Source organism: Salmo trutta, chromosome 27 (genome assembly GCF_901001165.1).
Source record: "Salmo trutta chromosome 27, fSalTru1.1, whole genome shotgun sequence".
In the NCBI taxonomy this organism is placed as follows: domain Eukaryota; kingdom Metazoa; phylum Chordata; class Actinopteri; order Salmoniformes; family Salmonidae; genus Salmo; species Salmo trutta.
The window spans coordinates 14,737,308-14,764,975 of record NC_042983.1 but is presented as its reverse complement, the minus strand read 5'-3'; the positions used below and the strand labels follow the sequence as shown (position 1 = coordinate 14,764,975).

Genomic DNA, 27,668 nt, shown 5'->3' with positions numbered 1-27,668 from the left:
GCGGGTTTTGCTCTGTGAAGAAAATTGAGTGTGTGTGTGTGTGTGTGTGCTCGCACTAATTCTCTGTACACAGTTTGATTTTGTCCTAAACAAAAAAATAAAACGAACACCTTTTAATTTCGTCTTGTGTGTTTGTGTAAAGTGATCATTGATAGCCTCAGCTTGAAATACAGTGGCTCGGGGTAGATATCCCAATGCATTCTATTCAACAACAACTAGCAATATATTCCATTTAGTAACACACCAAACAAAAGACTCAGAGAGGGTGTTTTACCAAATGCTCAGAAAATTTATTCATAGATTTACTGAACAACAAATGACACATCTATTGAATGTAGCATATGATGGACATTGGTTGTTTTAATGTAAGGGCAGTCAATACAGCTCCTTCATCCTCCAATGGCAGAAATAGGAGAAACCCTAGATACAATAACCCTCACCTCAGATAGTAGACATGTACAGGTTCACTACAACACTACACTATCTACATCAGTCTTTTAGTTGAACCAATTCCACATGTACAGTACCGTATAGCGTGTGGAGACACAGCATTAACAAGTCATGTCTGGAAGTCTGTTGCCCTGATGAGTAGACATCAGTCTTCATACCAGGCAAAAGTCTAGCAGTAATAATAATGCTTTTATAAAAGGGATGATTGCTTGTGAAAAGACTCTTTAAAAGCCTTGCTCCTCTCATAATGCCCCCACGAAATGCACAATGCCGCTTGGTCCCTTCTCCAATCTCCTCTCTCCTCTTTTTCCCTCTCATTTTTTCTGTCCTCTAACCCCCCGCTCCCAATATCTATTCTCTGTTCCTTCTCTCCTCTTCGGTGTGTTTATTCAGTGTTCTGGGCACTGTACTCCTGGTAATCTTCAGGGATGGTGTCTGTAGAGGGACAAACAGAACAGAGAGGTGTTGACTTAAACATCCTGTAGCAATGACAATACTTAGACAGCTTCTGTCCTATCAGAGCGCTGTGACCGGCGCTAGTCTCTGTATCTGTCTGCTAGTTGGCTGAGTGGGCTGTCACTCACCATTGCAGCGGTACTTGAGGTTAGACCAGATGATGTTTTCCTGGGAGAAACAGAAGACGCCCAGTCTCCCTCCTCGCATACTGTTGTCTATCTTCACCCCAGAGTCTGCTACCAGGTTAGGACCCTCATAGAAACGCGCCCTGAACACGACACACACACATGGTTCAGAGTGTTTGTGTGGGTGTGTGTTAGTGGGTGTGCAGTCTCCAAACCCGAACCTAGCCAACACAGTGACTGAGGTCTGGTTTCAATTATGGACTCTTGGCATAGAGGAACTACCTCACTGGCTACATCACTACTTAATCTGCTTTAATCAAATACAAAACAGTAACTAGCAAGATCGAGATCACGGAGGGTTTTTTAACGAGTGCATTTCGCAAGTGGCTACCTCATCTAAAACCACCGCAAAGATTGTTTGCCTGACGCAGTTCCTGTATGACAAAAGAGTCCATCATTTAAACCAGACCCTGGTCACTGTGTTGCCTAGGGTGGAGCTTTCGAGACTAGTGTGTGTGGGTGTGTCCGTGTGGTTGTGTGTTTCTCACCTGATGTATCCAACCTGTGGTCTGTGCTGTAGATACCAGCGGTAGGACACCTTGTCCTTCCAGCCCACGTTCCTCTTGTCCTTCCACAGCAGACGTACCTGGTCATTGGTGTCTCCTGTATGCCACAGGGAGTTCCTCAGATACTCCCCTGGACCTGTCTTAGACTTCACTGCCTGGAGGAGGAGAGAGGTAGGAGAAGGTAAGAAAGGAAGGTCAGAAGCCTTTTGAGATTGATCACTATATTTCATTTAACCTTTATTTAAATAGGCAAGTCAGTTAAGAACAAATTCTTGTCGTGACTACAAATGTTTGTAGTGACACCTCTAGCACTGAGATGCAGTGGCTTAGACCGCTGCGCCACTCAGGAGCCCATGTCGATGTCACGAAGTGCTATACAGAAACACAACCTAAAACCCCAAACAGCAAGCAATGCAGCATGGTAGCATGCACCCACGCCCACACACCCCTATACCTTCCAGACTAATAGGGCAGCACGTAGACTAGCCGTTACAGCATTGGGCCAGTAACAGAAAGGTTGCAGGTTTGAATACCGTAGTCGACAAAGTGAAAAATCTGTCGATGTGTCCTTGGGCAAGGCACTTAACCCTAATTTGCTCCAGGGGCACTGTACTACTATGGCTGACCCTGTAAAACTGCACCTATCTGGTGTATGTGAGCATTTCTTTGTATTTTTACCTTGAGCTGTATGCCAGGCTCAGCCACAGCTCTGAAGGGTACAGCCTGCCAGTATGTCTGCTCTGTCTGTTTCCACATCACCACGTAGAAGGAGGAGGAGTCCTGGTAGCCGAAGATGAAGCCTGCATAGTCATCATCAGTCGCCGTGTTCACGTGGAACGTCCCCTCAAAGTCCACCCCACTGAACGCTGTGTAGCCTACACACAGACACGCACACACATACACACAGGCTTATTACATCAAATCAAACTTTATTTGTCACATGCGCCAAATACAAGATTATAATACAAGTGTAGACCATGAAATGCTTACTTTCCAGCCTTTAACCAGAAATGCAGTTCAAGAAGAGTTAAGAAATAAACTAAAGTAAAAAATTCTAAAAAGTAACACAATAAAATAACAATTATAAGGCTATATAAAGGGGGTACCGGTACCGAGTCAATATGCGGGGGTACAGGTTAGAGGTAATTTGTACATGTAGGTAGGGGTGAAGTGACTATGCATAGATAATAAACAACGAGTAGTAGCAGCAGTGTAAAAACAAAGTGGGGGGAGGCCATTTGGTTAATTGTTCAGCAGTCTTATGGCTTGGGGGTAGAAGCTGTTAAGATGGCAGGAAGCTTGGCCCCAGTGATGTATTGGGCCGTACGCACTACCCTCTGTAGCGTCTTACGCCCGAGCAGTTGCCATACCAGGCGGTGATGCAACTGGTCAGGATGTTCTCGATAGTGCAGCTGTAAAACCTTTTGAGGATCTGGGGACCCAGGCCAAATCTTTTCAGTCTCCTAGGGGGGAAAAGGTGTTGTCGTGCCCTCGTCACGACTGTCTTGGTGTGTTTGGACCATGATAGTTCGTTGGTGATGTGGACACTAAGGAACTTAAAACTCTCGACCCGCTCCACTACAGCCCCGTCGATGTCAACGGTGACTGTTCGGCCCGCCTTTTCCTGTAGTCCACGAACAGCTCCTTTGTCACACACACACACACACACTGAACAATGTGGGGCCTACACATACAGCGTGAGTGGCACAGAGAGTGTGCACATCTGCCTGTCAAATGGGAACTGAGAGTTGTCTTACCTACAGCGAGGCCAGGGTCAGAGTTCATAGTCTGGACTATCTCCATACCCTGGGGAGAGAAGGAGAGAGAGAGTTATGACACTACAGATGACATACTAGAGAGTACTCCACTACCTACTATACACAACATTGATCAAACGTAATCAAATAACTCAGTCAAGGATCGAATGGTGTACTTCATGCTCTTATTTTTGCGTACTCTTTGACCCTACAACTGTTACTGTTACTCAATATCTGCTAGATGACTAAAATGTCAGCATGTTAAAGACGATAAGGTCACCTGGTTGAGAACCACCCAGTTGGGATCGATCTGGGCGTCACCCTCAGGGTCCAGTACTACCGTCTGATAGGCTCTGAAGTCAGTCAGGGTGACCTCAGCGTTCTCTGGACAGTTGTCTATCCTGTCAATCACCTTGTCCTGGTCAAAGTCCCCTGCACATGCATCACCCACGCCGTCATCTGGAACACACACACACACACACACACACACACACACACACACACACACATACATGCCGGATTAGTGTACTGTCAATCAATGCATCATTGAGCCAGCTAGGTCTTTGTGACACACACACATACACACACACACACACACACACACACACACACACATATACACACACACACACACACACACACACACACACACACACACACAGATACATGCCGGATTAGTTTACTGTCAATCAATGCATCATTGAGCCAGCTAGGTCTTTGTGACACACACACATACACACACACACACACACACACACACACACTGAAGAACAACTAGACTAGAGAGAGCATTGCTATAATACAGCAGGAAGGAAGAGGATCAGTGTTGTGACTGACTGTCCTCATCTGTCTGGTCAGGGTTGACCACAAGTCTGCAGTTGTCTGCTTGGTCCAGGATACCGTCGTTGTCATCGTCATCGTCACACTCGTCTCCCTGTCCGTCCTTATCTGTGTCCAGCTGGGAGGAGTTGATGACTGTAGGACAGTTGTCCTTAGTGTTCTGGTGACCGTCCCCATCACTGATAGAAAGGAGAGTCAAAGTCAAACCCAGTACACTCACTATCAGTAAGTATCACTTCTAAAGGTGTGGATATGTTTCTAGAAGGATCTACCTGTCTATGTTGGTGTCACATGTGTCTCCTACAAGATCATCATCAACATCTGACTGTGGGAGAAGAAACATAAATATTATTCAACAATGTCATGAGGCTGCACTACCCTGTTACTGGCTACTGTGGGTTTCAGGCTGGGGTAAAGGCTTGGTATTTGGTAGGATATTTGACCTGTGGTTGTGGTGCTATGGTTGTGTTGTGGATGTGTTGTGGATGTGTTGTGGTTGTGTTGTGGATGTGTTGTGGATGTGTTGTGCAGTGTTGTGTTGTGGTTGTGTTGTTGTTGTTCTACGGTTACCTGGTTGGGGTTGACCATGTCAGGACAGCTGTCACAGGCGTCTCCCACCCCATCGTTGTCTCGGTCCCTCTGGTCTAGGTTGGCCACACGCTGGCAGTTATCCAGAATGTTCTTCAGGCCTGACCACAAAAACACGAATACAGATAAAAACACAGACGCAGTTATTTTTCTAGTCTGAGTGTTAGAGTCCTCGGGCCCCAGATGACAGTGTTTGTTCAGGGCAGAGTTGAATAGTTTCCACTGGCTCTCAGCTGCTGGCAGGGTTTATAATGGATTTTTTTCTTAGCAGAGACAGACATGACCAAGTGTTAGAGTGGAAGACATGAGCAAACGATCAAGAGGTTGGAGACCTGCCCCAGTGCACAGACAGGAAACAACACACACACACACACACACACACACAATAAACCAGGGCACAGTTTCACTGCATCTGCCAATGGAACAAATGAGAGTTTTTTAAAAAAGGTAATCTAGTAGCTAAAGAGCACAATTCCAAATGGGTCAATTATATTGAGAAATGGGAACTCATTTAAATCCATGTTTTTACTAGTGTTTTGAACTTGATGAGGCGGAACCCTAACCCAGCTCCTGTTGTCCTGTAAACAGATGAGCTAATAGGTAGCAGACTTTGATGGAAGACAGACTGAAACAGACTGAGAGGATGTGGATGGATTCAACAGATATGGCTCTGCTCTGTTGAAGACAATGATAATGTCTGGAACCGCTGGAGACAGGAGACATGTCGTTTTCAACCAGACAGCTAGACTGACCTCAGACTAATTGTGGTTTTGGGGAAAAACGTCATGGATAAAGACGTCTCAGTGTGAAAAAGTACTGCTACGGTCACTACCTTAAAATAAATCACTAGCTGTGGTAGAATTTCCTTCTGTCTCCAACTCTCTAATGACCAAAGCCTGAGGAAGGCACGTCAAAGCACACACACACCGTCTCCATCCATGTCATCGTCACAGTCATCGCCTAGCCCGTCTTTGTCCGTGTCTCGTTGATCAGGGTTCTCCGTCGTCAAGCAGTTGTCACACGCGTCGCCATGGAGATCCGTATCGCTGTTCTTCTGGTTCACGTTAGGATGCAGCCAACAGTTATCCTGAGTTACACAGAGACAGAGTTAATGCACGTGTTAAAGGTGTATCCTAGTTGATTGTGAATGTACTATACCGGAAAAGCGTGTGTAACAGTTGTGTACTGTACCTCTATGTTAACGATGCCGTCACTATCAGCGTCGTCATCACAGGTGTCCCCGAGCCCGTCCCTGTCTGCGTCCTCTTGGCCAGAGTTAGGAACAAACATACAGTTGTCCTGAAAACAAACATGGAGGCTGCCTTACTAAGGGGGAGAGGGAGAAAGGGAGGGAGAGGTAGAAGGAGAGGGAGAGGTAAAGAAGTAGAAGGAGCTGGATTTTACCTTCTTACAGTTGTTGTCCCTGCACCTCAGCTTTTCGTCAGGGTAAGCATCGATGTCTGTGTCCTTCCCACACACATAGCCATTACCTGCCCACCCTATGTCACACTGATGGACGAAAGAGGAAAGGTTTTGGATTTGATTTTGGATTGACTGCGCATTAGTGTAACGTGTGTGTGTGTTCTCACCTGGCAGCTAACACTCCCGTCTCTCTCCACTACACACTGTGCATTGCTGTCACAGGGGTTGGGCTGGCCGTTCCCACAGAGCCTCTCCCCACTGCAGCCGCTCACCTGGTCCCCAGAGAAGCCACTCTTACACTCCCCACAGCGGAATGAACCCTGGGAGAGACAACAAATACAGGCCCAGGCTTCATGTCAGGCCTACTATCAATAGGCTTGAATGGGAATATTCAAGCTGCTGTGACTCTTACCCTGGTGTTGTGGCAGTGAGAGTTGGCGGTGCAGCCTCCGTTGTCAGGAGGACCCTGGCATTCATCTATGTCATCACACACCTACAGACACACATGGAGAGGAATACCCACACGGTAACCAGTGGTGTAGTAGTGCTTGGAGAAGTGGGTAAAAATTCCCAAAGGGCCCACCCGATGAAGGAAAGGCGCCCTGTGTAAGAAATTCTGTGACAAACAGTGACATACACTCTGAATGACCTAAAATGATAAATCCCATATTGGTCTTTCACAGTCAGGCCAACCCAAGCTGTACTGTTCATATTTGGTCTTTCACAGTCAGGCCAACCCAAGCTGTACTGTTCATATTGGTCTTTCACAGTCAGGCCAACCCAAGCTGTACTGTTCATATTTGTCTTTCACAGTCAGGCCAACCCAAGCTGTACTGTTCATATTGGTCTTTCACAGTCAGGCCAACCCAAGCTGTACTGTGCAAGTAGGCTGATAAATGAGGCTGTCAACTTAGTCAGAAATGTACAGGTTTTTGATTTTCCCCTTTTTGGGGGGGGGGGGGCTCGCTCTCAAAGTCTATTACATTTTTTTGGGGGGGGGGAATCAACAACATTTGATGTTCTAAGTCCACAACAATGTTTAAACCACATCAGGAGACCACTTTTGAGGTCTGGGAAAAATCTAAGACATTTACATTTTTTGAGTGTGTAGCACTGTTGTTTGGTTAGCAGTGTTTCTGTAGAGCACAAGTTGGCAAAACAAATGGCCACTGGATTGATGCAAATAGTCATGATATCATTCTGCCAGGTAGGCATGGGCTACATTGTAGCTAGTTAACATTTAATTGAGAAGGTTTTTGAGAAAGCCTTTCCAGCCACCAGAAGACAGTTAGGCCAATCATTAGCATCGCTATACATGTTTTACTTCATATTATTAGGCTTGTCTTGTGTTGCTTCAAAGCAGACTATAGCCAAAATCCCACCATATAAACGTGGAGGCAATTATTTTCTAAAGACTTCCTCATATGCGCTCTCCTCTTCTATTGGTTTTCAAATGAACTTTCTTTCATTGTCTTGCAGGCAAAGGCATTATTGTAGTCATATTAGCAACCCATGATAGTTGTTGCATCTTTAGATCTCACCTCTTTCTTAATTACTAACGGATATTCAATCTCTGCCCATGAAACCGCTCGCATGTGTGATGCGCATTATAGAACGTTTTTTACCCGCAAATTGCATTTTGGGACACTTACGCATAGCCATCTGCCCATTTCTGTACTTAAAATGAGAAGAAATAATAGTTTATCAACATTTTAAGCTAAGCATTCTTATCTGTTTCATCCGCCTTATTAATTGATACATGCTATACCTCCACCACACTACTTTGATACTCATTGTGGGTATTAAGAAGTGAATATATGCAATGCCCACAAAAAAGTGGATATATGGTGTATACCTGCATATGCCCTCCACTACACCACTGACTGTAACAAGGCAGCAGGCAGCCTAGTGGGGCGGCAGGTAGCCTAGTGGTTAGAGCGTTGGACTTGTAACCGAGGTGACAAGGTAAAAGTCTGACGTTCTGCCCCTGAACAAGGCAGTTAACCCACTGTTCCTAGGCCGTCATTGAAAATAAGAATTTGTTCTTAACTGACTTGACTAGTTAAATAAAGGAAAAATAAATAAAAATAACAGCAGCTCTCTTTAGTATAACACACTCTATACCATGTGCCTATTACTGTTTATAAGCAACTTGCACGAGTGGCACCTGTTTGTGTGACTGTGTGGTACCTGTTTGTGTGACTGTGTGGTACCTGTTTGTGTGACTGTGTGGTACCAGTTTGTGTGACTGTGTGGTACCTGTTTGTGTGACTGTGTGGTACCAGTTTGTGTGACTGTGTGGTACCTGTTTGTGTGACTGTGTGGTACCTGTTTGTGTGACTGTGTGGTACCAGTTTGTGTGACTGTGTGGTACCTGTTTGTGTGACTGTGTGGTACCTGTTTGTGTGACTGTGTGGTACCTGTTTGTGTGACTGTGTGGTACCAGTCTGTGTGACTGTGTGGTACCAATTTGTGTGACTGTGTGGTACCTGTTTGTGTGACTGTGTGGTACCAGTTTGTGTGACTGTGTGGTACCTGTTTGAGTGACTGTGTGGTACCTGTTTGTGTGACTGTGTGGTACCTGTTTGTGTGACTGTGTGGTACCTGTTTGAGTGATTTTGTGTTACCTATTTGAGTGACTATACGTTACCTGTTTGTGTGACTGTGCGTAGGACACTCCCACTCCGTTGATCTCAAGACCAGTGTATCCCAGAGGGCATCTCTCACAGCGGAACCCAGGAGCTGTGTTCACACACCTCACACCGGGGAAGCAGGGGTTAAACTGGCACTGCAACACACGCACGCATACACACACGCGTTAGCGTTCACACCATACGCTGGGGAAGTAGGGGTTAAAGGTTAAACTGACCCGGTAACACACACCCCCCCTACCTCGTTCACGTCATCACAGTGAACTCCGTCTCCAGTGTATCCGTCGGGGCAGGGGGCGCAGGTGAAGCGTCCTCCCTCGGCCGGGATACACATGTCCTGATTGAAACACATACCTGGACTACACTGGGACGGGCTTGACCGTGCACTTGTACCTGGGCCTGACGCCATGTTGCCACCCAGACCTACAGACAGAGACACACGCATGTATAATATAACATCACAGATAACCTGAGTATCCTCAATCAGTATCAGTCTCAATAGTATCTTAATGATCCGGCTTCAGTTGACAGCTAAAATAAGAGCATGCACATAAGGAAGTTATTCATTATCATCAGAAAGCATTAGTCCTAAGCAGTAACAGTAGCACTGTATTAGTAGTAATAGGTCTAAGAGAACAGCTTACCACATGCCAGACACTCTGAGATGGTGTTTCTAAGGAATGTGGTCTCCTTAATCTTTTACGGGGGAAAGAAAATACCAGTTTACTGTATATACAGAGAAAAAGACAAATGGCGGTGCCTTAAAAGGTGAGGGTTCCACAGCATGTCTACTGTAAGGCAGGTGATGTACCTGCTGGAGGAGCAGGCCCTTCATCTCTGACATCATCTTGTGGAGCTCTAACATCTGAGATGGATCCTGTCCTGCCTGGAGGCCTGTGGGAAATGTAGTCTTTAGCTACAGTTTAGCTAAAGTGTATTTCTATGTTCCATCATACAGACTACATGACTTGATGGTTTATGATAACTTATGTCAAAATGCGGCCTAAAGTGGGTCAAATGTACAGTATGGCAGAGACCCACAATGTGACGTCAGAAATGGTTAAGTCATGTTTCAGGCAGCTTATGTCACGTTCTGACCATAGAAGCTTTTATTTTCTATTGTAGAGTAGGTCAGGGCGTGTCTAGTTTAGATTTTCTATGTTGTCATGTTCTTGATTCGGTATTTCTATGTTGTTGTTTTTTGGGATGATCTCCAATTAGAGGCAGCTGGTCATCGTTGTCTCTAATTGGAGAGTAAGTGAGTAAGTGTATGTTGAACCTCTTCGTCACGGTTTGTTGTTTTGCTTATGAGTTTATTTGTATGTCTTGCATAGTTTCACAGTTTAAATAAAATGTGGAACGGTACACACGCTGCGCTTTGGTCCCATTCTTCAGACAGCCGTGACAGCTTATAACAGGCCTGTGTTCTTACCCAGTAGCTGAATAGTACCCAGAGACTCGCTCTGCTGTATGCTGCAGTCCTGGAGCGTAGCGACGTTATCTAACGTGTCCTCTATCACCAGTTTCAGGTCCGTCAACTCATCCTGACAGAGACAGGTGGACAAGTGGTTGGTGAGTGACAACACAAAAAAAAATCATACTCTTCTGTATCTATGCTAGTCTTGTGTCTCACCTGCCCGGTGGGCTGCAGGGTCCTAAGCGCCACCTTGTTGTGTCCAGGTGTCAGCATCCCGAAGGCAGCAGGCAGCTCGTCCACAGTGTGAGCCAGTCTACAGTCTACGTAGACCGCCATACGACCTGGTCCTCTCTGCAGACCGCTGGCATGGATCATCACATGATGCTCTTTGCCGTCCGCCAGAGAGGGGTGGCTAAAACTGGTGGTGCCGGCTCTACCATCAGTCTTCTGGTAACGGATCGTCACTGAGGGAAAGTTCAGTTAGTTGCGTAGGAATGATAACCGAAGAGGAAGGGAGAGAAGGGGGAAGATTTGATTTAGATGTATGATCACATTTGTAAATTGAGACAGACAGCACGGCAGTGTTTACCCTTGTTGAGTTTGGCCTGCAGGGTGAATTCCAGGTACTTGCTGTTGTCCCTGGGGTTGATGATGCTGTAGAGATGAGAGGGGGACTTGCTGTGGAGCCTGAAGGAGGAGAGGAGGAAGGCCTCATCCAGACCTTTATTCTTCAGCCCTCCCTGCGTCAGGTCAGGCAGGCAGTCTGGAGACACCAGCAAGTCGTACACTAACACAGGACACACACAAACAACACAGAGACAACGTTTATTCAGAAGTCATGTGTTTGTGCCTGTGTGCGTGTGTGACTGTTATTAGTGAGTTTGTTAAGTGTGTGACTTCATGCTTGTGGCAATTACTGATGAGCTGCAGAGCTGCACGTGCTGAGTGTCAGGGCTTTATGAAGTGGTAGATTGTGTGTGTGTGTGGTGCCACTGTTTTATGGCGTGGCAGATTGACCAAAGGGCCAGCAGTAAACTCTTTCCACTGGAACAAATCCACTGCTTCTACAGCCATGACCCAAATTCTGGAATAATACTAAGAGATGTGTGTTTGTATGGAAAAATGGATGCGTATGGATTCCAGAGGAATTAAGTTATTGCACAAACACTTTCCTAAAGCCAATCAATCATTCTATTTGGGTCACCCTATTGATATGTGGCCTTTTCCACAACACAATGCATTAAAACCCAAACCCATTCAAGTCCATTCTTTATTTTATTACATTTTTTATTTCACCTTTATTTAACCAGGTAGGCCAGTTGAGAACAAGTTCTCGTTTACAACTGCGACCTGGCCAAGATAAAGCAAAGCAATGCGACACAAACAACACAGAGTTACACATGCAATAAACAAACGTACAGTCAATAACACAATAGAAAAGTCAATATGCAGTGTGTGCAAATTAAGTAAGATAAGGGAGGTAAGGCAATAAATAGGCCGTGGTGGCGAAATAATTACAATTTAGCAATTAAACACTGGAGTGATAGATGTGCAGAAGATGAATGTGCAAGTAGAGATACTGGGGTGCAAAGGAGCAAGATAAATAAATAACAATATGGGGATGAGGTAGTTGGGTGGGCTATTTACAGATCATTTTAACTGAGCCGCTGCTAAATATATAATTATAATTCAGCAGAAAATCACTGCAAAATGCATGATTTAAGGAGTAATGGAGAAATGACAGATTCAGAGAAGCAAAGTTAGAGATTCAGATTTAGTGTAGATTGAGTAGATTTAGAAGTTACAGATTGCATAGATTAAGAAATTAGACTCAGTAGATTAAGAAGGTACAGATTGAGTATATTGATAAGGTATTACAACGAATAAAGGTTACTGGTGTACTACTTTAGGAGCATTTTGATAGGTCAGAGAGGGGTATTAATAGGTGATAGGTTGAGGAACTCACCAATGCCTTGTGCTGTGACAGTCGTGGCCAGTTGTAGCATCAGCAGAGAGAGGACCACCTTTCTGATCCACACCCCCATCCTCACACTTCCTAGTCTTCAGCCTTCTGCACAAACCAGTCCTGAGAGCCCAGGCTGGGTCACCGTCACGACTACTACACAGTACACCTGGTCCTGCAGACGGGGATCAATACAGCAGCTATCTATTTAGAATACCCCTGGTGCTGACTGATGGATAAACAGACTGACAAAGTGACAGACAGATGTTGAAAGCAGAGTCCCAGTAGCGGTGGGGAGATTCTCCTGTGGCTACAGACTGGCTTTTTTAAAGGGGCCAGACTTTAAAGTAGAGGGGTGTGTTCCTGCATTCCTGTAGCTGCAGAGGGGTTTTGAAAAGGGAGGGTAACGTCTCAGTGTTCCTGTAGTGACTGTGTTTTTAAAGAGGTGGTGTGTGTGTGTGTTTGGTCCAGGAGGGAGATGTCCAGACCTTGGACCTTGAGACAGTTTTTAACTCTGGAGGAGTTTCAAGTTGAGAGTCTGGTCCTCATCTCTGTCTCTGGGCTCCTTTTGGTAACCGCAAGATTTTTCTACATCTTAGAGGCTTCAGAAAAACAGACCATTCCCAGATGCATTTATCACGTTCTATGTGTCGCTCTGTCTGTCTTTCTATTTTCTCATTTTATTTTACCTTTCTTTGACCAGGAAGTCTTTTAAGAGAGAGAAATTAAATCTATCAGATAATCACACCATTTCCTATAGTTGAAGTGTCCGAAGTTCAGTTCACCCAAATACCAGTTCTGGCTGCGGGCACTGGCCCACCCTATTCCCATCAGGTGCTGGACGGACGCCATATTGGAGCCTTTGCCTATGACACAAAGGGAAAAATACAGATAAAACCAGCTGGAAGGAATAAGAGTTCCTGAAAATTACACAATGCATGACCATGTCATAAATACTTCACATTCTTTCTCCTGGACATAGCGCTTCTACATAAAATGATTTATGATATTTACTATCTTGTAAAGATATAGGGCCCAGGAGACCTATATACTGTAGTAGAAAACCACCTTTAAAAGAATTACTATTTTAAGACTTGGAGAGTCCATTGCCTTATGCATGGACATGTAGAGTTAGACCAGTCAAGTCTGACTGCCATAATTGTTCCGCTATGTAACTTCCTAGTAATGGAGTCCCCCCCCCCCCCCTCATAATCATAGGTTTTATGGTCATAGAGCTGCAGTTTTATGAATACAGGCCCTGCAGGTTGCAATGTAACAGAAGGACATTCATTGAAGAACACACACCTGTAAAGTGGGTGTGGAAGAGGTGAAAAAACTATTGTTATCTAACAATAATGACAAGCCACCTGGGTCTGACAACTTTGATAGAACATTACTGAGGATTATAGCAGACTATATTGCCACTCCTATTTTTTTATCTCTTCAATCTAAGCGTACAGGAAAGTGTGTCCCCCTGGACGAAAGCAAAAGTCATTTTGACCCTGCTGGTCATCTATGAATGTTTGAACATCTTGAAGAACAAACAGGCCTTAATGACCATGTACTGTTATAATCTCCACCCGGCACAGCCAGAAGAGGACTGGCCACAACTCAGAGCCTGGTTCCTCTCTAGGTTTCTTCCTAGGTTCCTGCCTTTCTAGGGAGTTTTTCCTAGCCACCGTGCTTCTAAATTTGCATTGATTGCTGTTTGGGGTTTTAGGCTGGGTTTCTGTATAGCACTTTGTGACATCTCCTGATGTAAAAAAGGCTTTATAAATACATTTGATTGATTTGATTCTGCTACCCAAGAATAGAAAAGCACCCTTTACTGGCTCAAACAGCTGACCAATAAGCCTGCGACCAACCCTTAGTAAACTTTTTGGGAAAAATTGTTTGACCAGATACAATACTATTTCACAGTAAACGAATGACTGACTTTCAGCATGGTTATAGGGAAGGACACTCAACATGTGCGGCACTTACACAAATGACTTATGATTGGCTGAAAGAAATGGATAAAAAGAAGCTTGTGGGAGCGGTTTTGATAGTCTTCATTGCAGCTTTTGACACGATTGATCATAATCTACTACTGTAAAAACATATATGTTATGGCTTTACATCCTCTGCTATATCGTAGATCGAGAGTTACCTGTCTAACAGAACAGAGAGGGTGTTTTTTAATGGAAGCCTCACAACATAATCCATGTAGAGTCGAGCATTACCCAGGGAAGCTGTCTAGGCCCCTTACTTTTTTCAATCTTTACTGATGACCTGACAGTGGCACTGAGTAAAGCATGTGTGTTTATGTATGCTGATGACTCAACATTATACACGTCAGCTACCACAGCAAGTGAAATCCCTGCAACTCTTTAAAAAGAGTCTGTTTTAGAATGGGTGGCAGGTAATAAGCTAGTATTAAATAAGTAAAAAACTAAAAGCATCAACTACATCCCTGTCAATCTCTCCTGGTTCAAAGTAGAGGAGAGATTGAATGCATCACTGCTTGTCCTTTGTGAGAGGTATTGACCCCACAAGACATGTCACAAGGGGTCTATTCACCGTCCCTAAGTCCAGAACAGACTCCTGGAAGTGCACAGTACTACACAGAGTCATGACTATATGGAACTCTATTCCACTTCAAGTAACTCATGCAAGCAGTAAAATCATATTTAAAAAACAGAACAACGTGGACTGTGAAGAGACACACACACACACACACACACACAAACACATACACACATACGCACATTGTAATATTGTTTTATGGTGGTATTATACATTTTGAATTGTAGATATGCAGTGGTGTAATAATGTTATATGATGCACTGTTTTATTTTTGTTTTTTTGTGTGATGTAAGTGAGCTAATATGTTTGGACCCCAGGAGGAGTAAGACAGCAGCTAATGGGGATCCCTAATAAATACAAAAACATCAGTTCTGTTTGTCGTAGAAATAGACTATTTGAATAGATTATTTGTTTTTTTTACCTGAAAAGTACTGAAATCTACCTTTGGAGACTCCACCTGCGGGCCTCTGGGTACTCGATGACATCACCCACTTCCTGATCACGGCAGCAAACAAACATGGCGGCCACCATGGAGCTGAGATGCTGGGGAGGTGATTGGGGTTTGCCTTCCGTCCACACAGAATCTCTCATAGTGCTGGTAAATGCGTTCATAAAAAGCTAAATTATGATATGACCTTTGTGTCACGAATGTTGTACTGCATGGCTACATTTCTCATTGTTTTATCTTGACAATCTTCACCTCTGATGATGCAAAACCATGAACAAGACAGATATTTTAACTTGCTAACGTTAACAAACTGGAAAGTTAGCTAAATATTAGTGGTAGAATCGATATTTGGTGTTTCGTTTTTTCTAATCATCTAGCCTTTTAGAGGCTTTTTAATGAAAACTTGAACCAACTAACAACATGCACTGTTCGGGAATTTGTCTAACTGGCTGTAGCTAACTAGCTACAGTAGCTAATAGCTGTCAGATGCCATTCTCATTGCTAACATTTCTTCAAGTTCAAGGTCAGCTCTATCTTGATTTACTACTACTGTCCTTGGTACGACCATTCTCCTGTCTTCTTATGCTTAACTGTGTAGTTATGTATCCCAGTAGTTAATTTTAACATATCCCTATTCTGCTAGGACACTTGCATGATCCCGTTCCCTATAGGCTAGTTGCAGATACGGTATGAACAATGCAACGAATTTGCACAAGCTCTCATAACAAGGTGACACCGTTCCTGTTGAAAAAGGTGTACAGCTGCCAGATAATTTGCTGGCTGACAGTGTCAACAAAACAATTTGGCATGATTACTATAAGCCTACATGTTTCCTGCACTTCCTCAGTTTGGACTACACTTTTCCTCATAGCTACCTTTCTGGGCTCCTCTTTGCCTAGCCATATCTATTGACTAAAAAGAGAAGACGTTTAACAATCCAAGTTCTTTGTATGAGTTACAAAGAACTCAGATTGTTAAATGCCGTCTCTTTTTAGTCAGTAGATATGGCTACACGTTGCCATGTGTGTTATCACTGTCACTTGTCCACTAGGACTGCCATATCTGTATTGTTGTTCTTGGTGCTTTCAGCTACCCACCATGCTGATAGTCTGCTTTTAGAACTGGAGCCAATCCCAAATGATACTTAGTGATATCTTGTAGGGCCGTGACGATACCAGTATCGCCATACTCGTTAGTATGGCGATACTAACGAGTATACTAACGAGCTTCGCGTTTGGAAACAAAACGCGAAGCTTCAGACACTTTATTTGGATAGTCCATCTGTAGATGCTCTATCAACAAGCAATCTGTTGATAAGCAACTGACTGTTGATAAGAAACTGCTTGCTGAGGTTAGGGTAAGGTTTATAATAAGGGTAAGGGTTAAGGTTAGGGTAAGGTTTATAATAAGGGTTAAGGTTAGGGAAAGGGTTAAGATAAGGGTTGGGGTTAATGCTCGGGTTAGTAGATAATCTATAATAGAGCATCTACAGATGGACTATCCAAATAAAGTGTTACTTTAACTTTTGGGGGGAAAACTACACTAATTCTGCAAACAAACATGTTTAAGTTGTCACCCAGAGTCAAATGTATTTATTTTCTAAGCTGTAGCACACAATATTTTACATACAGGTTTTTAAAGGACCAAAGAGTCTGGTCTGCTTCGTGGTTTTAAAAAAATATTGTGATTCTGGTATCGTCACAGCCCTCATATCTTACAGAGCTTAACACGCCATACCCCAGAAAGCATACTACTTTGACAACATTGATATGAAAGCCTACATAATACTCTGACAAAATTGATATGAAAGCCTACATAGTACTCTGACAATATTGATATGAAAGCCTACATAGTACTCTGACAACACTGATATGAAAGCCTACATAGTAGTCTGACAACATTGATATGAAAGCCTACATAGTACTCTGACAACACTGATATGAAAGCCTATATAGTACTCTGACAACATTGATATGAAAGCCTACATAGTACTCTGACATTGATATGAAAGCCTACATAGTACTCTGACATTGATATGAAAGCCTACATAGTACTCTGACAACACTGATATGAAAGCCTACATAGTACTCTGACAACATTGATATGAAAGCCTACATAGTACTCTGACAACACTGATATGAAAGCCTACATAGTACTCTGACAACATTGATGTGAAAGCCTACATAGTAGTCTGACAACACTGATATGAAAGCCTATATAGTACTCTGACAACACTGATATGAAAGCCTACATAATACTCTGACAACATTGATGTGAAAGCCTACATTGTAGTCTGACAACATTGATATGAAAGCCTACATTGTAGTCTGACAACATTGATATGAAAGTCTACATAGTACTCTGACAACACTGATATGAAAGCACATAATACTCTGACAACACTGATATGATCTTACCTGGCTAGAGCAAGGGACAGTTCATGACAAATGACTGTCATGTCTTCCACCATTACTCATGGTTATTATTATTATTATTATGTAGGCTTTATAATAAAGTGTTTTTCAGTAAAGTTGTCAAATACTCTTATTTCTTGTCATTCCTCTGAACAACTAACGTATCTATGCTCTCTCTCAGGCCTATGCCAAGTTCTCTGGCGCCACGATCACAGTAACTCCCATAGACTGGACGTGGAAGACTTTGACAGGTACAGCTGCTTGGTTTAAAGTCCAAACAAACAGAATTCAGTTGTTCTTATACAAGTAATAACATGATCATGATTGTCATTTCACCATGTAAAAAACATCACTAGGCTACTACAGTAGGTAGGAATAGATACAAGACTATCAAATTGACTGCTTACTATACATATAGCACATTGTCAGTCAGAGGTGTTGTCTCTATGCCTGCTCTACTGTAGTTGTATAGTCCATGACATATGGATTGTGCAGTAGCACAGGATGAAAGACACACTGTCAAACTCCCCTATAACCAACACACCTGGCACACTGTTTCCCCTCTATCTAACACTACTGGCACACTGTTTCCCCTCTATCCAACACTACAGGCACAGTGCCAGAGTTGGTCTACCAGGGATCCACAATAACCGAACCTGCTCAGATTCTCAACTTCCTGAGAAAACAGGTAACGTCTCCTTTCTGCCTTCACCATAAATGACCTTTTTAAGAACTGTATTTGCAGTGCAGTGCTAATAACAAAGCCTTTGTGTTGTCTAGCAGAGGTTTAATGCAGACTATGAGTTGTCCGCGAGGCAGGGAGCAGACACCATGGCCTACATCGCTCTACTGGAGGAGAAACTGCGACCAGCCCTGGTAGGAACAACCAGTGTGTAGTTGTGTTGTGTGCTGATTGTTGTGGGTGTGTATGTTGTTTTGCACTTAGACACATTTTGAAAGTCCAGCAGTTTTTTGTTTGTGTATTGAGAGTGTTATTTGCCCTGTATTGTGTACTGTATTCTAAATATGTGTGTGTGTGTGTATGTGTGTGTGTGTGTGTTGTCCTGTAGTTACACACATTCTGGGTGGACGCTGAGAACTATGCTAACCTGACTCGGCCGTGGTTCGCCTCCCGCTCTCCCTTTCCCCTCAACTTCCTGGTCCCTGGTCGCCATGCCAACACGGCCCTGTCCCGGATCCTGCTGACCAAGGGAGAGTCTCCTCTACACACCATCACTGAGGTGGAGGGAAAGGTAGGACAGATCTCCTCTACACACCATCACTGAGGTGGAGGGAAAGGTAGGACATATCCCCTCTACACACCATCACTGAGGTGGAGGGACAGTTAGGACAGATCCCCTCTACACACCATCACTGAGGTGGAGGGACAGGTAGGACAGATCTCCTCTACACACCATCACTGAGGTGGAGGGAAAGGTAGGACAGATCCCCTCTACACACCATCACTGAGGTGGAGGGACAGGTAGGACAGATCCCCTCTACACACCATCACTGAGGTGGAGGGACAGGTAGGACAGATCCCCTCTACACACCATCACTGAGGTGGAGGGACAGGTAGGACAGATCTCCTCTACACACCATCACTGAGGTGGAGGGACAGGTAGGACAGATCTCCTCTACACACCATCACTGAGGTGGAGGGACAGGTAGGACAGGAACATACACTGCGGGGACTACTTGATACCAACCGATATCCCGACCCTGCATTCTAAGTAAATTCACCTCTCCCCGTCCCCTCTCTCGTCAGATTTACAGTGAAGCTAAGGAGTGTCTGAATCTGCTTTCCCACAGATTGGGGACGGCCTACTACTTCTTTGGGAACACGTGAGTTCTTGTGTAATTTGGTCAGATGCTAGATTAGGCTGGGTGTGATTATATTATGTGTGGTGTATTAATGTAGCTGTCTTTCTCTGTGGGCCAGGCCATGCAGTCTGGATGCGTTTGTGTTTGGCTTTGTAGCTCCCCTCCACAAGGCCAGTCTACCCAGCAGCCCTCTGCAGAGCCACCTCAGACAGCTGGACAACCTCCAGCGCTTCTGTGACCACATACTCAACGCTCACTTCAGCAGTCATCCCGGTGAGACCAGCGCTCTATGCCCTGTGTGTGTATCAGTTTCTACATTAATGATTGCTTCAGGTCCAGGGTATTGGGTAAGGGTTACAAATATCCTGCTGTGTTTTTAATAGAACGTGTCAGTGAAAATCTGGTGAACTTCAGGCCCTGCGAAGCCTTTTCTAAACACAGGATGTACAACTTTTGCCAAGTTGTCATTTGCAGCAGGAGCCATACCTAACCGTCTATGTATGCGCGTGCGTCGGTGCGTCGACGAACGGTTTATTGCTTCTTTTGTCTGGGCTGTGATGGAGAACTTCTGCTGCGTTCTGGCATATCTCTCTCTGTATCTCTGCTTTCTTAGTATAATGGGCTCTCTCTCTCCCCTGTTCCTGCTCCACCCACCCTCTCTCTCCAGGGTCTCCCCAGCCGGTTCAGGAGACGGTGGATGCCAACCTGCAGAAACTCACTCAGCTTGTAAACAAAGAGTCCAACCTCATAGAGAAGGTCCTGCTGCTCTCGTCTCCGTGTGTATTTGCGTGTGTTGTGTTAGTCATTGGAGTATATTGTGAGCATTAGTTAGACACTTTTTTTGTACTTGTATCGAGACTAGTTCACTTCTTCTGTTTGTGTGTGCACGCTCACATGTATGTGCATCCGTGAGTGCGCGTGTGTGTTTATATTGTGGTTAGTAACTGTGTTATACAGTGCCTTCGCAAAGCATTCACACCTCTTGACATTTTCCTCATTTTGTTGTGTTAAAAAGTTAGATTTAAAAAGGATTGAATTGTCATTGTTGGTCAACAATCTTGACAAAATACTCTGTCAAACTGGAAGAAAAATTGTAACGTTTAATGAAAAATAAAACACTAATCTTGATTAGATAAGTATTCACCCCCTGAGACAATACATGTGATACACCTTTGGCAGCGATTACAGCTGTGAGTCTTTCTGGGTAAGTCTCTAAGAGCTTTCCACATCTGGATTGTACAATATTTGCCCATTACTCTTTTAAAATTCTTCAAGTTCTGTCAAGTAGGTTGTTGATCATTGCTAGAGCTCCATTTTCAAGTCTTGCCATAGATTTTCAATACGATTTTAAGTCAAAATTCTACCATTCAATGTCGTCTTTGTAAGCAACTCCAGTGTAGATGTGGCCTTGCGTTTTAGGTTATTGTCCTGCTGAAAGGTGAATTCATCTCCTAGTGTCTGTTGGAAAGCAGACTGACCCCGGTTCTCCTCTAGGATTTTGCCTGCTTAGCTGTATTCCGTTTCTTTTTATCCTAAAAAAATCTCCCTAGTCCTTGCCGATGACATGCTTGAAAATATGAGGAGTGGTACTCAGTGATGTGTTGTGTTGGATTTGCCCCAAACATAATGCTTTGTATTCAGGACATTATATATATTTAGTATTACTTAAGTAGGGGCAGCAGGTAGCCTAGTGGTTAGAGTATTGGGCCAGTAACCAAAAGGTTGCTAGATCGAATCCCCAAGCTGACAAGGTAAAATCTGTTGTTCTGCCCCTGAACAAGGCAGTTAACCCACTGCTCCTAGGCCGTCGTTGTAAATAAGAATTTGTCCTTAACTGACTTGCCTAGTTAAATAAAAGTGCCTTGTTGCAAACAGGAAGCATGTTTTAGAATATTTTTATTCTGTGCAGGCTTCCTTCTTTTCACTCTGTAATTTAGGTTAGTATTGTGGAGTAACTACAATGTTGTTGATCATTAAACTCTGTAACTGTTTTAAAATCCCCATTTTCCTCATGGTGAAATCCCTGAGCAGTTTCCTTCCTCTCCAACAACTGAGTTAGGAAGGAGCCTGTATCTTTGTAGTATTTGGCTGTATTGATACACCATCCAAAGCGTTGCTAATAACTTCACCATGCTCAAAGGGATATTCAGGGTTTGCGTTTGTATTTTTACACATCTACCAATTGGTGCCCTTCTTTGCGAGGCCTTGAGAAACCTCCCTGTACTTGAAATTCAGTACTCGACTGAGGGACAGTACAGATAATTGGGGTAGTCTTTCAAAAATTATTCTGTGATTTGTTAAGCACATTTTTATTCCTGAACTTATTTAGGCTTTTACATTTTTGTCATTTAGCAGACGCTCTTTTCCAGAGCGACTTACAGTAGTGAATGCATACATTTCATACATTTTTTTTTTCTCCGTACTGGACCCCTGTGGGAATCGAACCCACAACCCTGGCGTTGCAAACGCCATGCTCTACCAACTGAGCCACAGGGGACTTAACAAAGGGGTTGAATACTTATTGACTCAAGACATCTCAGCTTTTCATATTTTTTTTTAAATTAGAAAATGTCGTACAATTTTAATTGTTTTACATTATGGGGTATTATTGTGTGTAGACCAGTGACACAAAATCTACATTTAATACATTTTTAAATTCAGGCAGTAACCCAACAAACTTTGGAAAAAGTCAAGGGGTTTGAATACTTTCTGAAGGCACTGTATGTTTACTGACTGTGTGTTCTCCTGCAGATGGATGACAACCTGAGGAGCAGCCCTCAGCACAAACCCCTCAGAGCAGACCCCAGACCCAGCCTGGGCAACGACAAGAGCTCTACCCCTGCCTAACCCCTAACCCCTCACCTCTAGCCCCTTACCTCTCACCCCCGACCAGCCTGGTGGATGGGAGGGGTGCTGTATTATACTAAACCTGGTTCTGTAAATGCCCTAGCCTGAGTGCCAGTCTGTTTGTACTAGCATGCCAACTCTTTCTGACTCATTGACAAGGACAGCAATGGAGTTGGCAAGAGCACAAACAGATCTGGGATCAGGCTACAAATACCCAGGGTTATCCTTTAAATTATGCATTTGATTGTTTTAGACAGTTTATGCCTTGCAAGTGTAATTAAAACTGCCCTGGATGGAAAATTTCAATGAAGAAAAATAATGGCAGAATTGTGGACTATTTAGAGATGATTATGTCTGTAAAATAGATATGTTTTCATGAAATGAGGGAGAAGTACACAGGGAAGGTTTGGGAAAGGGAAAGGTTTTAGTGCTTTAGAGCGGAATGCTGAGGACTGCTACCAAATGAGAAGCCTTTAAACGTTGAAAGGCAAGAGGCAGGAAATGAGAAGGCCAGTTGGTTTAAAACGCTCCGAGAGAGAGGTATTATACTGCCTTTCTACTGACTGGCTGTAAGATAGGGCAACCTTTTCTAACAGATTCTAAAGGATTGAAATGACTGAGGCCCCAATTCATTCAAACCTGCATTGTAGTATGTATTAACACAGGAACATGTGAACATGTTTTCTTTCCTGTAGTGGGGTAATATCCAAACACAAAACTCCTCCCACAGGTCCATGTACTGTAGATGCTCTCAGGTTTCAGAAATAAGTTGTGTTCATGGGCTGTGGTCGTGTAAACAAGCTTACTGCATAAACACTAATATGGCAGGTTTGATGGAATTTGTTCATAGATAAGGGCTAAGTCTATGCTAAATAAACAAGGCAGTTATTCTTTAGCTCTGTGGTATAATGGAAAATAAAATGTATGGGTCACTTATATACATGTTTGTAATGAACAGTACAGGTTGAATTGATGCATCTTTTTGAGAGATTCGGGTGTAAATGAGGTCATGACTGACAGGCAGGCACTGACACTGGTCTACTTGAGTTTTGAAGTGTCATAGCTACTGTAGTTGCTGTTGCACAATCCTAAATGATCAGAATAATGTTCTTTCCTCACCTGAGGACGGATTCAACCGTTTCTCTGCTGAGACTCGACGTACGCCCCAAATGGCACCCTATTCCCTATATAGTGGGCTACTTTTTGACCAGAGCGCTATGGGCCCTGGTGAAAAGTAGTGCAGGATAAAGGGAATACAGTGCCTGAAACAGGTTTTCCTCTAGGATTTTGCCCGTGCTTAGCTGTATTTCTAGCTGTCTGTGGTGTTTCCATCCAGACCTGCTGTATCTATGTCCATAATCATTAAAAGTTAGCGTTACTTTATGAGGGCATGTGCAACTGTCTATCTTCAGTTCATTTGTGTTCATATTGAATGGAGGCATGTTTAATACAGTGCAGATTATTTTGTTTGTTAGGATGTCACTTATTTTACTGAGGGAGATGTCTAAGCCGAAGGTTTTCCCTTTAACAAATAGATCATCTTTACAACTGTTGTGTTAAATTAGCTCTGTAAATACACTTAAGTATATATGTACAGTATGTATGCTATCATATCGCTGTAGAAGTTAGCTCATTTAATTAGCTATAATCCTGCCTCTTCATTAACAGGTCAAGTAGTTGGGGTCTTGACGTTGTATAATTGTAAATACATTTAAATACTAATCCAATGCATTTCATTCAGCGTTGTTTCTTTATAACGGTGCTGCTTAGATGAATGCAGTTCAACTCTCCTCACGTGTTTTCATTCTTTAGCTAAGACTGACGTGAGTTATTGATTCTACATTTGGGGTTCATTTATAAGGCATACGTGTTTTAGATTATTGTTCAGCAGTATCAAAAAGCACTACGTTTGTATACTGCCCTACAAAACGCAGTAGCTATGTTTGTTTTTTTACTGCAAAATCTGACTTCAAAGTCTTTTTATGTCTAGACAGCAATTTCTGTTATATTCTGATCAACATATCAAAGATTTTTGACCAAATTTGTAGTTATTGCGTTTTGCCTTTGTAGGGCAGGCAGTATATTGTGAGGTATTTTACTGAGTCTGATCTCTAACACAAACAAAAGGTGTAATGGATTCTCACTCAAAAGATGTTGCATAAAGCTTCATTATTAGATTTTTTTTCAAATGATTTTCTCTTTTGATCTCTAATTCACCCCATGTTGTGGAATTGTTTTTGTAAAGATTTGTTTTGTTCATCATGATTTTGTCTATATTAGTTACGCTGTGCCTACATCACCATCGCCTTGTCTGTTATGAGCAGGTCAATCTATTTGGGAACATGCCTTGCATTAGACAATGATGGAGAACTCTGCTAACATACTGTACGCCCTCTCTGCCTACAGATATCAGAAGTATGTCATTACTGCATGTTTGAAGTATGTCATTTGTCTCCCACTGACATCCAGAGCCATATATTTATATGACTGGTGACATCCAGCATCAGCTACTGTAATACTGGCTCTATTCACCTGAATGTTCCATGTTGTTTCCTGTGCTTTGCCTTTGCTGTTTTTTGTTGTTTACTTCCTTTGTTGACAGGATTAACAGGGACTGTTCAGTGCTTAAAGGGAATGTATCCATGAAGTGAATATTCCCCTTTAAGAAATGAATATTATTCACTTCATGGATACATACCCTTTAATCACTATGGAATTAGTTACAACCTTATTCATTGTTTTGGTTTGTGTAAAAGAACCTATGTGGGTTGAAATGCATGTATAGGACAAAGGAGACAGTATTAGGAAGGACTGGTACTGTGTGTCTTGATAAGACTGCAGAAGGGATTGTATAGCTGTAAAGTACTGTAACCAACTTTCTCAGATTAAACTCATGTTTGGAATTGTAATAACACTATTGTCACTTTTTTCCAAGATCAGAAAGTCACAGTTAGGATTTGGCCCATTGTCCTTAGCTAGTCAATACTTGAAGTTAAAACAACGTCAGTAAATTCATTCTCCTGAGGTTTTGTGATGGGATCAAAAACATAGAATTCTAACCATGATATTGACATTGTAATACTCTATCATATTCCTGGTTCATTCTTTGTGCATGGTTGCAAATGAATGCTTTCATTTCAATTTAATAAAAGTATAATCTAACCACCTATTTAATTTGAGTCTATTGTGAAATGAAGAACAACCTAATTTACAAAAAAACAAAATTGCCAATTTGCCCTTCTCCTCTTCCCTGCCTCTCCCATTCACTCTCACTTTCTCTCTCTTCTGGTTGTGGCTGGGTGGGTAAATGTCCTCTGTTTTGTCTTGGCAATCAGCCTGGAAAATTAAAGTGATTAAACCGATGGGAAATTATGCAAAGCCCTGACCTTAGAAATAACCCTATTTGTCTGTCATTAAAACTGATAGAGGATTTTACTAGCCTGCTGCCTGTGTGTTTCGGCTCTAGCCTGCTGCCTGTGTGTTTCTGCTCTAGCCTGGTGCCTGTGTGTTTCTGCTCTAGCCTGCTGCCTGTGTGTTTCTGCTCTAGCCTGCTGCCTGTGTGTTTCTGCTCTAGCCTGGTGCCTGTGTGTTTCTGCTCTAGCCTGGTGCCTGTGTGTTTCTGCTCTAGCCTGCTGCCTGTGTGTTTCTGCTCTAGCCTGGTGCCTGTGTGTTTCTGCTCTAGCCTGCTGCCTGTGTGTTTCTGCTCTAGCCTGGTGCCTGTGTGTTTCTGCTCTAGCCTGCTGCCTTTGTGTTCCTGCTCTAGTCTGCTGCCAGTGTGTTTCTGCACTAGCCTGGTGCCAGTGTGTTTCTGCTCTAGCCTGGTGCCTGTGTGTTTCTGCTCTAGCCTGGTGCCTGTGTGTTCCTGCTCTAGCCTGCTGCCTGTGTGTTTCTGCTCTAGCCTGCTGCCTTTGTGTTCCTGCTCTAGTCTGCTGCCAGTGTGTTTCTGCACTAGCCTGGTGCCAGTGTGTTTCTGCTCTAGCCTGGTGCCTGTGTGTTTCTGCTCTAGCCTGGTGCCTGTGTGTTCCTGCTCTAGCCTGCTGCCTGTGTGTTTCTGCTCTAGTCTGTGTGTTTCTGCTCTAGCCTGGTGCCTGTGTGTTTTTGATCTAGCCTGCTGCCTTTGTTTTTCTGCTCTAGTCTGCTGCCAGTGTATTTCTGCTCTAGCCTGGTGCCTGTGTGTTTCTGCTCTAGCCTGCTGCCTGTGTGTTTCTGCTCTAGCCTGCTGCCTGTGTGTTTCTGCTCTAGCCTGGTGCCTGTGTGTTCCTGCGCTAGCCTGGTGCCTGTGTGTTTCTGTGCTAGCCTGGTGCCTGTGTGTTCCTGCGCTAGTCTGTGCGTTTCTGCTCTAGCCTGGTGCCTGTGTGTTTCTGCTCTAGCCTGCTGCCTGTGTGTTTCTGCTCTAGCCTGGTGCCTGTGTGTTCCTGCGCTAGCCTGGTGCCTGTGTGTTTCTGCTCTAGCCTGGTGCCAGTGTGTTTCTGCTCTAGCCTGGTGCCTGTGTGTTTCTGCTCTAGCCTGATGCCTGTGTGTTCCTGCTCTAGCCTGCTGCCTGTGTGTTTCTGCTCTAGTCTGTGTGTTTCTGCTCTAGCCTGGTGCCTGTGTGTTTTTGATCTAGCCTGCTGCCTTTGTGTTTCTGCTCTAGTCTGCTGCCAGTGTATTTCTGCTCTAGCCTGGTGCCTGTGTGTTTCTGCTCTAGCCTGCTGCCTGTGTGTTTTTGATCTAGCCTGCTGCCTGTGTGTTTCTGCTCTAGCCTGGTGCCTGTGTGTTTCTGCTCTAGCCTGGTGCCTGTGTGTTTCTGCTCTAGCCTGCTGCCTTTGTGTTTTTGCTCTAGCCTGGTGCCTGTGTGTTTCTGTTCTAGCCTGGTGCCTGTGTGTTTCTGCTCTAGCCTGCTGCCTTTGTGTTTTTGCTCTAGCCTGGTGCCTGTGTGTTTCTGCTCTAGCCTGGTGCCTGTGTGTTTCTGCTCTAGCCTGCTGCCTTTGTGTTTTTGCTCTAGCCTGGTGCCTGTGTGTTTCTGTTCTAGCCTTCCACATGGAAGCCATTAAGTGTTTTCTGACCAGCCACACGTTTCACGTCTGCACATGCACCATGGAAACAATGCAGAAATAAATCGAATAATTTCTCCCTACCTCTCTCTCTTTTATGAAGGAAAGTATCAAAGGACTGTCAGAGGTGGTGCGGAGCCTGGAAAACAGTCATGTAATTATGTTGGGAGTGAGATAATAGATATTTCCTCTGGAAAAAGAGAAGGCCTCAGCATACTTCTGAGATTAGGTTTTAGATCAGGCCAGCTCTGTTAACAGTTGTTCATTAGAAACAATAAAAGATGTTAAGTACCAAGTATCAA

The 27,668-nt window shown here is 43.7% G+C and overlaps 2 protein-coding genes and 1 non-coding gene across 4 annotated transcripts; 1 reads left to right on the top strand and 2 right to left on the bottom strand.

Moving 5' to 3' along the window:
* Positions 1 to 268: 268 nt before the first annotated feature.
* Positions 269 to 12,768, bottom strand: thbs4a (thrombospondin 4a). Its single transcript, XM_029716822.1, has 22 exons — positions 12,239 to 12,768; positions 10,862 to 11,059; positions 10,489 to 10,736; positions 10,288 to 10,399; positions 9,667 to 9,749; positions 9,500 to 9,551; positions 9,097 to 9,278; positions 8,855 to 8,992; positions 6,617 to 6,697; positions 6,372 to 6,524; positions 6,187 to 6,291; positions 5,974 to 6,081; positions 5,710 to 5,869; positions 4,765 to 4,883; positions 4,467 to 4,519; positions 4,192 to 4,373; positions 3,635 to 3,813; positions 3,355 to 3,403; positions 2,276 to 2,472; positions 1,580 to 1,752; positions 1,035 to 1,174; positions 269 to 885 (listed from the first exon to the last, which is right to left on the bottom strand). The coding sequence occupies exons 1-22, from the start codon at positions 12,315 to 12,317 to the stop codon at positions 836 to 838; spliced, it is 2,841 nt and encodes a 946-aa protein (XP_029572682.1). The 5' UTR covers positions 12,318 to 12,768; the 3' UTR covers positions 269 to 835.
* Positions 12,769 to 15,247: 2,479 nt separating this feature from the next.
* Positions 15,248 to 25,495, top strand: mtx3 (metaxin 3). Of its 2 annotated transcripts, none has more exons than XM_029716824.1 (9): positions 15,248 to 15,398; positions 17,844 to 17,913; positions 18,274 to 18,350; positions 18,443 to 18,538; positions 18,733 to 18,915; positions 19,431 to 19,507; positions 19,605 to 19,759; positions 20,154 to 20,242; positions 22,238 to 25,495. In XM_029716824.1, the coding sequence occupies exons 1-9, from the start codon at positions 15,318 to 15,320 to the stop codon at positions 22,331 to 22,333; spliced, it is 924 nt and encodes a 307-aa protein (XP_029572684.1). In that variant the 5' UTR covers positions 15,248 to 15,317; the 3' UTR covers positions 22,334 to 25,495. The 2 variants fall into 2 exon arrangements, with proteins under 2 accessions (XP_029572684.1, XP_029572685.1); XM_029716825.1 differs by having other exon boundaries at positions 15,252 to 15,398; positions 18,446 to 18,538.
* On the bottom strand, positions 21,911 to 21,984 carry trnaa-ugc (transfer RNA alanine (anticodon UGC)). The gene has a single exon. It is a non-coding gene; the product is annotated as a tRNA-Ala (tRNA).
* Positions 25,496 to 27,668: the final 2,173 nt, after the last annotated feature.

What these genes read in the sequence shown, in the direction of transcription:
- thbs4a (XM_029716822.1), bottom strand. Translation starts at nt 12,317, where the DNA reads ATGGGGGTGTGGATCAGAAAGGTGGTCCTCTCTCTGCTGATGCTACAA. An exon ending in CTCACTGCCACAACACCAGG is followed by an intron (nt 6,525 to 6,616) that starts GTAAGAGTCACA and finishes TGTCTCTCCCAG; the next exon opens with GGTTCATTCCGCTGTGGGGA. An exon ending in CCTCAAGTACCGCTGCAATG is followed by an intron (nt 886 to 1,034) that starts GTGAGTGACAGC and finishes GTCCCTCTACAG; the next exon opens with ACACCATCCCTGAAGATTAC.
- mtx3 (XM_029716824.1), top strand. Translation starts at nt 15,318, where the DNA reads ATGGCGGCCACCATGGAGCTGAGATGCTGGGGAGGTGATTGGGGTTTG. An exon ending in GACGTGGAAGACTTTGACAG is followed by an intron (nt 17,914 to 18,273) that starts GTACAGCTGCTT and finishes CCAACACTACAG; the next exon opens with GCACAGTGCCAGAGTTGGTC. An exon ending in TACTACTTCTTTGGGAACAC is followed by an intron (nt 19,508 to 19,604) that starts GTGAGTTCTTGT and finishes TCTGTGGGCCAG; the next exon opens with GCCATGCAGTCTGGATGCGT.